The sequence below is a fragment of the Scleropages formosus genome, chromosome 3, assembly GCF_900964775.1.
Source record: "Scleropages formosus chromosome 3, fSclFor1.1, whole genome shotgun sequence".
Classification (NCBI taxonomy): domain Eukaryota; kingdom Metazoa; phylum Chordata; class Actinopteri; order Osteoglossiformes; family Osteoglossidae; genus Scleropages; species Scleropages formosus.
The window spans coordinates 32,369,469-32,377,395 of record NC_041808.1 but is presented as its reverse complement, the minus strand read 5'-3'; the positions used below and the strand labels follow the sequence as shown (position 1 = coordinate 32,377,395).

General features: G+C 45.3%; 1 protein-coding gene across 1 annotated transcript; it reads right to left on the bottom strand.

The window, feature by feature from the left end:
• Nucleotides 1–1,911: 1,911 nt before the first annotated feature.
• Nucleotides 1,912–5,052, bottom strand: LOC108940729 (transcription factor Sox-8-like). Its single transcript, XM_018763079.2, has 3 exons — nt 4,634–5,052; nt 3,732–3,976; nt 1,912–3,200 (listed from the first exon to the last, which is right to left on the bottom strand). Exons 1-3 carry the CDS (start codon nt 5,050–5,052, stop codon nt 2,464–2,466), a joined length of 1,401 nt encoding a protein of 466 aa, XP_018618595.1. The 3' UTR covers nt 1,912–2,463.
• Nucleotides 5,053–7,927: the final 2,875 nt, after the last annotated feature.

The following is a 7,927-nucleotide window of genomic DNA, read 5'->3' as shown; positions in this document are numbered from 1 at the left end:
AGAATTTGCTAGTTAACATTTTAAACGTACATCTCATCACTTTTCAAAAACACTGAAAAATGAACAAAATAAAATATACGAAGACAAACTTTAAGTTGTATATAGGCATTTGCGTAACACCATGGTACAAGATTTTTTTTAAATTGTCTCTGTAAAGGTGTAACTTTACACGTATTGGCGACATATTTTTTAGAAGTGATCAAAGGGTCTTGATGTAAAAATGAAGTCAAAGCACCACATCTGAGTTTTTCACGTTGCGTTTACAATGTTTTCGGGAAAATTAAATATCCGGTGTTCCGTGTATTTCCTGCTGAATCATGTCAGCGGTGAGGAGGAAAAGTAGACCTTACAAGATCTCAAGGTATAACGCAAAGTAAATGCAAGGATGTTCCCGCCTTCCTTGAAACTTGCGTGACCGTTTCCGCGGCTCGCGCTCCCACTTCCGCTCTGACGCCCCGGAGTCCCTACGCGTCCAGTTACTTTAAATACGCATGACAGTCAAAACATTTCCAGTTATAAACTGTGCTGAAGCAACTGCGTTGACTCCAAATTCCTCTATATTGATTGTTTTAAACAAAACTCCCCACCGAAGACTGCCACGCGTCCATTAGTACTGTTAGTAAAATTAATGATTGTGCAGTAGTATGTGTAGCTACCTGGGGCAGGTGCTCGAAGAAGAGGAGCTGCGTATCGACCGCACCACACGGACCACGTGTCATTTTGCGGGCCCCTTTCTGATGTCGAGCAAGCTTTTACCGCATGGATCATTGTTTGGTAAAATAGCTTACTTGGTCCAGCTTGACCCAAAGCACGCTTATTCCTCTAGGGCGGCGAGAACATACTACTCATACATCTTTTAATATGTTACAGATGACCGCATTTTTTTGCAGATTTTGTTCTGAACAAATTTTGTACACTCTGCGTTTTGTACAGATTTCCTTTTTGCAGGTTTTAAACTTACACTCTAGTAAGTCTCGACTTAATCACGAAGTTTCCCGCACTGTTAATGCATTACATTAAAATTCAGACCTTCACTGAAGGCTTCGGGTATTAAAATTACATAGATGTTCAGGAATGTGTACTTTTTATTTCAATCTGGGTTCTCCGCAAATTTGCACGCCGGTGTATCTCGCAGCATTTGGAACAACAGTAAGTGAAAAATCGCAACGCAAAAATCTATTTTGCACAGGCTTCTGTTGTTCGACTTACTGCTGGCAATGATCCACTGAGCAGGACTCACACTATGACCAACTGGGGAAGGGGGCAGGTTTATGTTGTCGTCAAAAACATTGTTCGCATGTAAAAGGTTCTGCCTGCTTCTCCCTCGTCCGCTGTCATTCAGGCAACTGCAAGCTGCCTTTTGGTCTCCAGTTCCGCTGGAATGTGTTCCGATAATGCGAAATGATGCGCAAACGTAGTCCTTGTGAAAAGTGTGTGAAGACTGTGAATATTGTAAGGAGGCCGAGTTCGTTAACCACATAACGGGGTTTATTGTGGCCGGTTGGTTCAGTGACAGCTTCCCGACTCCTTCATAACCGATTCATAGCGCGGTCCAGTACAGTACAGGGTGCCACCTTCCTCCTTTTCTTTGCACACAGTCCACCAAAATAGGGCCTCGCACAGCTGTTGCCCTGAACCACTTGCACTTCAGTTGGTCACTCAGTTCTCCTTACTTGCGTCTCACGGTTTTCAAGGAGTCGGAATGTGAGCATCTTTTAACTGCAATGTTTCAAAAGTGGTTTTCATATTCCAATGCATAGAATTGTATATAATTTTAAAATGTATTAAACTGAATTAAACTTAAAACGTACCATTTTTTAAAGAAAGAAAAAATATGCAAAAACATAAATATAAAATGAATATTAAAAAAAAAAATACATTTACAACCTACAATTACTGTTAGGAGTGTTCCGCGTGAACCGCAATAGTATGCAAAATGAAAATTCGTCTGGAATGGAATATAGCTTTCGGCCGAGAATTTACAGTAAAAAGTACTGTCAGAATGACTTGGAATCGAATTAATTGGTCCCAGTGCACGAACACGCATGTTTCCCACCTGTTTAATAGCAGTCTGTGCGCGAGCGCATTACATTGTCTTACGTCACGCAGAATCGTCAAATCACAAGGACGCGCGCGAGCGGGCCTCGGGTGGTCCTCGCAGAGGAGTTCCGCTCGACTTTAGGGCACAAAGCAGATCCGATGCTTCACAGAAGTCCGCGACAATGCGACAGGAGCACAGAACGCTGACAGCGTGTATAAGCTTGCATAAATCAGTAGGCACTTTTATCGCGTTGCTGCTTTTCCTTCCTAATAGTCTTGATTTGTGTTGGTTTCTGTTAATAAACTGGCAGAAGGCCCCAGCTAACTCTACGGCTTCATGATTAGTGCAGAGACCTACGGGACGCTCGCTCGGGGCTCCCTTAACACCTGGTTAGTGGCGCGCTTCACGTGCAGGGCAGGTGCTCACGGTCGGGACAGGGTGGTGTACACAGGCTGCTCCCAGCTCGCCGTGGGGCTGTGTGAGGGCGGGATGGACAGGCTGTTGAGGATGGGGCTCCCGTACGCCCGGCGGGACGAAGGAAAGTAAGGGTACTGGTAAATACCAGAGGGGTAGCCGGAGTACGGGCTGTAGTAGTTGGAGCTCTGCAGGTCTGTGTAGTCACACTGGGAGCTGGAGAAGGAGGCTGCGGCCGAGGCCGATGCGGCCGACGTGATGCAGCCCTGCGTGCTGTAGGTCCCGAAGTCGGAGTGCGTGGGGGATCCGTGGGGGTGCTCGCCATAGTGGCCGGGGCTCAGCTGTTCTGTTTTGATGTGTGGCCGTTGCTGTCCTGCATCACCGCCGCCGCTGCTGCTGGGTGACGCGGAAGACGTGGCGCTTTTGCGACTCCACACGGTGCTGTTAGCACCTGGATGACCGTACGAGGAGTTGTAGGAACCGACCCCTGCGGGGCTGTGTCCGTGGTCTGAGGGCAGGGCGTGACCGTTGAGAGGCAGGTACTGGTCGAACTCGCGGACGTCGAACGCCTCTATGTTACTGATGACGTCTGTGCTCAGTTCAGAGATGTCCACGTTGCTGAAATCGATGTTCTGTCTGCCGGCGTCCAGGAGACGTCTGCCCTCATGCTTGAGCTCCTGCTTCCCCCCGTGGTGCAGGTCAGTTTTAGGAGTGGTGGGTGGAGTCGGTGGACCATGAGTTTGTCCTTTTGAGAGAAAAAGAGCAGCAGAAGTGTTAACTTTAGTCGCCATGTACCATTATGTAGATCACACACACACGTTGACTGAAACCGCTTATCCCAAGCAGGGCTGCGGCGAACTGGAGCCTAACCCAGCAACACAGGACGTGCTGGAGGGGGAGGGGACACACCCACGACAGGATGCCAGTTCATCGTAAGGCACCCCAAACAGGACTTGAACCCCAGGCCTGCCAGAGAGCAGGCGCAGGCCAAGCCCGTTGCGCCACCGTGCCTCCCCATTATGTAGATAAGACTGCCGACTGTTACTAGCTTCAATCTGGACTGTGTCCGTCTCCAAGGTAACCTACAGTGTAAGACAAACAAATTTACAATCTATTCATACAGCAAGGTATTCTTACTCTATCAAAGTGTACTGCAGCAAGAGCAGGATCTGAAGGTGACAGCTTGCGAGGCGTCAGCCCTAATCGCTATGTTATCTGCTGCCCCATAATTACGAATATGCAGTTAATTCATCCTTTTTCTGTGCCATCCACTCACCTGCGTGTTCCTGGTGGTGGTGTCCGTCCGCCATCCCCCCCATGCCACCCATTCCCCCCATGCCTGGTTCAGCCTTGTACATTTGGTGACCGAGCTCGGCCCCGGAGTCCGAATCACTCTGACCGGGCTTCACGCTCTTCCGTCGCCGTGGTTGGTATTTATAGTCTGGGTGGTCCTTCTTATGCTGGACCCTTAACCGCTCTGCCTCCTCCACGAAGGGCCTCTTTTCGTTCTCTGACAGCAAGCTGTAAGCAATGAAACGAGAAGCCGCGAAGAGTCAGTCCAAGTAGCTTTCTCTGTGCTTTTTTTTTTTTTTTTTTTAGTTTATTACAGCCTACAATGATTACAGACAGTTTTTTTTTTTTTTTTTAATACAATAACTTGTCAAATAAATCAGGTCAAAACTGAATCGGGCAGATTTATTGTGCGCCAAGCTGCTTTAAAGACAGAAAGACCTGGATGAACCTTCTCATTTCTTAATCACAACAGCCGATGCAGGAGACCAATGTGCTGCGCACCACAAATGAACACTTTGACTACGCTTTCTGGACCCAAAAGGTCGCAGGTTCGAACCCGATCTCTCCCTGTACGAAACTTACTCTAAACTGCTCCAGTAAAAATTACCGAGCTGTATAAATGGGTGAACAGTTCTCAGTTCCTAACAGTTACCTTAACGTGACTCACCGAAAAGGCGTCAGCTAAATGTAACACCTGACTTTCGGCGCTGCGCGAGCCGTGAGTGCGGGCGCGTGCGTGTGAAGCGTCACCGACATTCTATGTAACGAATTTGCATATGCAGATGCTGCCGCTACCGAGCGTGCGCGAACTGCGAATTGTCGCGGCTGTTCTGAATACTCTGTGTGGGGGAAAGTCGCGGCGAAACGGAAGCGCGGAGGACGCACCGCCACAGTTTGCCCAGGGTCTTGCTGAGCTCGGCGTTGTGCAGGTGCGGATACTGGTCCGCCAGCTTCCTGCGCGCCGCCTGCGCCCACACCATGAACGCGTTCATGGGTCTCTTCACGTGCGGCTTGCTCTTGAGGGAGCCGTTCCCGCGCACCGGCATGGGCACGAGCGACCAGTCGTATCCCTTGAGCACCTGGGACACCGCCTCTCGGATGCAGGCCGGGAATCGCTCGTCTTCGTCGCCGTTCATCTTCTTGCCCATCCCGGGAATGAGGAGGGAGCCGTGTCCGTCGGAGCCAGCGGGAGAGGACGGCGCGTCCGAGTCCGAGTCCTCCTGGGACACGGAGCTGGAGGTCCCCGCGGGGCTGCAGGGCGGGTCTGTCAGGGACTTGTCGAGTTCCTCCGTCATCTTGAACATCGGATGGAGCAGATGAAGGAAGGAAGGACTCCAAGGAAACGCCGCTCGACTCGGTGGTTTCGAAAGAATTCTCCTTAAGAGCGCTGCGGCTTTACTGTTTGTAACAGCTGATGCGCATGTTTGCGGCGACAGATATAAATGAGCGGTACTTCACAAGTGAAACGAAAATGAAGCGATATCCCGCGCGCGGCCGGTGGTCACTCCCGCTCCCGTCGCTCTCGCTTCCACTCTGCGCTCCGCCGCTGCACGTTGGAGGAACTTTGTGGAACTTCTGCTACAGTCTCTCCACCTCCTCCCCTCTGATTGGTCATCGAGCGTAACACTTCAACTCCGATTGGTCACTTTACATACATGGTCTTGGGTGTTTTGCTCGGTGTAAATATTTTGAAATTTTTACCTGCTTTATACCTACAACTGTTAGAATACTTTTACGCAAACTGTTGCGTGGTTAGAATTGGGGGTAATTTTACACAACATTATTCTGAATGTCTTTTTATCAGTACACGTACTACACTTTTCCAACACTAAGCCCAGAAAATGATTCACTATTAAAATAATTTATGTAATAGAATGAAATCATTTCTATTTGCATAAAACCCAAAATGCAATGCAAAATGAATTTAACATTGGTGGGTAAATGCTTCAAGAGAAAACGTTATGTGAGTGGAGAAATTTGTTATTAAAACATATTAAAAGGTGTCCATCATCCCACAGGGCGGTTGGGGAACTCGGATCAAATCATTCATGTTAATAACCCTCAAACTGGAAGTGAAACATGAGACTGAGAGACATCTGTAACAGGTGCGGTTTCGCTGTTGAAAACATAAGCCTTCGTGCTACTTATGTCAAATTTATGATAGTTACTTCAACGGACCGGCCTAGTTCTGTGAGTGTGTGTGTGTGTGTGTGTGTGATAAAAACGGGAACATCAGTTCAGAACATTCTTTAGACAACTGCATTTGTCAAAACTGCAAAGTAATTTGAAACTATTCAGCTAAGTTTAAGATGAGCTTCAGAAATCGGAATACTTCATTTAATTGAAATGAAATGAAAAGTTACAAGAGACATCTGATAAACATACACATTCCTGTGTTAAAGAAAGAAATCTCTTAAAATTAAATGTCTTAAATGAATACGGTGAAACTGGTACATAGCAATCGTTAATAATTTAGACTTAATAGAAAGAAAAATATTTTTATTCGTTTTTTTTCTTTAAACGAAAAAAGCATCACAAGCCATTTTGGAATAAGGATTCATTTTATTTTTACCTCTCCTTTGAAAGTATTTTAAAAGTACGCCCCTGTATCCTCACACTGAAAAGCACAATAACTCATTTAAAACTTTTACATTTCTTGTTCAATTTTGCTGACATCACTAAAGACTGCGGACACTTATAATTTTCCTTCAGTTTGCATGGATAAAACAAAATTAAGATCTAAATCAGTAATTTCAATGCCTTAAACTATTAATACCACATGACCTCAAACAATGCAAAAATTAAGCAATATGTTATAATATATACACACTTAAAGTATTTCTCTCTTTTATTAAAACACATATTCAAATTATTTCGTTTCTAAAAATCATAATACTAACCTGAAAAGAAACGTCCGTACTGGACTATGCAAATAGAGCAAACTATAAGAAGCAAAATATAATGATTCGGTTTATCTAAACTTTTAACTAGCTGGATTTAGTTTCAACTAAAGGTTTGTCTATCAATTTCTCTTTCTGTAACCGAAGTCTCGTAAATGTACATTAAGAAGAATATTAAAGAACAGCTTTGTCATTAGTTGTTATTATTTTATATAATTTGTACTGAATCGCTATAATTCGGTTACGGAATATTATTATACTGGAAACAAATGCGTATGTATATTCTGCGTAATAATAGCTAAACAATGTAAAACCTGAACGAAAAATTAAATGTAGCAGAATACAGTATATAAGCACAGATGAACTTGAGCGTGCCGCGTGTACTATAGATTATTTATTCTTCTTAATACTGCTAAAACGATATATATTCCGATTGTGCATAACTGCATTTCTTTTGTGTATTTGTCTATTAAAAATCCACTCGTGTTTCGCTGTAACTGGCTCGTGCGGGAAATTATTAAAAGGTGGTGCAACACTTCAAAGGGTGCGCGCGGACACGAAGCGGTGTCTTTTAAGTCAAGTCCCTGCGATACGACAAATTGCGATCCGCTGAGTGAGACGCCGCAGCGCAGCGAATATAATACAGTATATATGAATATATTATACAGGGCAGTACACACTGCTGTGTGAGCGGTCCGGGCGTCGTCTGTGTTTCCCCACCATCGGTGTTTTCTCTGACCCCTTGACTGCGCAAAGTACACCTGAGTGTGTTCGCGTTCCAATCCACGTTGCTTCGACTGTGTGAGCAGCTCAAATATGTAAAGCGGCAAATCGCTCGGCCCACCAGCTATTACTAATTTACGCTGCTTTCTGGAAATAGAACAGTATAGAGTTTCCTTAGTGTTTGGGATACGATAATCGCAGGAAACAGCATGGAGCAGCAACGCGTTCCACTTTAACCGCACGGACAATCAATGACACTGCGTGTACCGATTTATTCTGGGTGAGAACTGCGTTACTTTCCCTCCGGTGTTTCCCTCCAGTTTCTCCTTGTTTGGAGGTGAACCCGCAGCAGCACTGGATTGATTTGTGAGACCGAGAAAGGAAAGGTTCCCTTTGTTTCGTTTATTTTGGTGGGTTTAGATGATCATTTGTGGCTATAGCAGTCAAGTTAGACTGTATGAGGAATGTATATAGTAATGTTTTCGTTAAAACTTTGTGAAAACTTTTTGAATTAATTTCTGCTTCTGTTATTATTATTGTTAGTAGTAGTATTATT

Excerpts from the sequence above, each read along its gene's own strand:
- LOC108940729 (XM_018763079.2), bottom strand. The coding sequence starts at position 5,052 with ATGTTCAAGATGACGGAGGAACTCGACAAGTCCCTGACAGACCCGCCC. Across the intron at positions 3,977-4,633 it reads ACCCTGGGCAAACTGTGGCG|CTTGCTGTCAGAGAACGAAA; the intron begins GTGCGTCCTCCG and ends CATTGCTTACAG. Across the intron at positions 3,201-3,731 it reads CCACCACCAGGAACACGCAG|GACAAACTCATGGTCCACCG; the intron begins GTGAGTGGATGG and ends TTCTCTCAAAAG.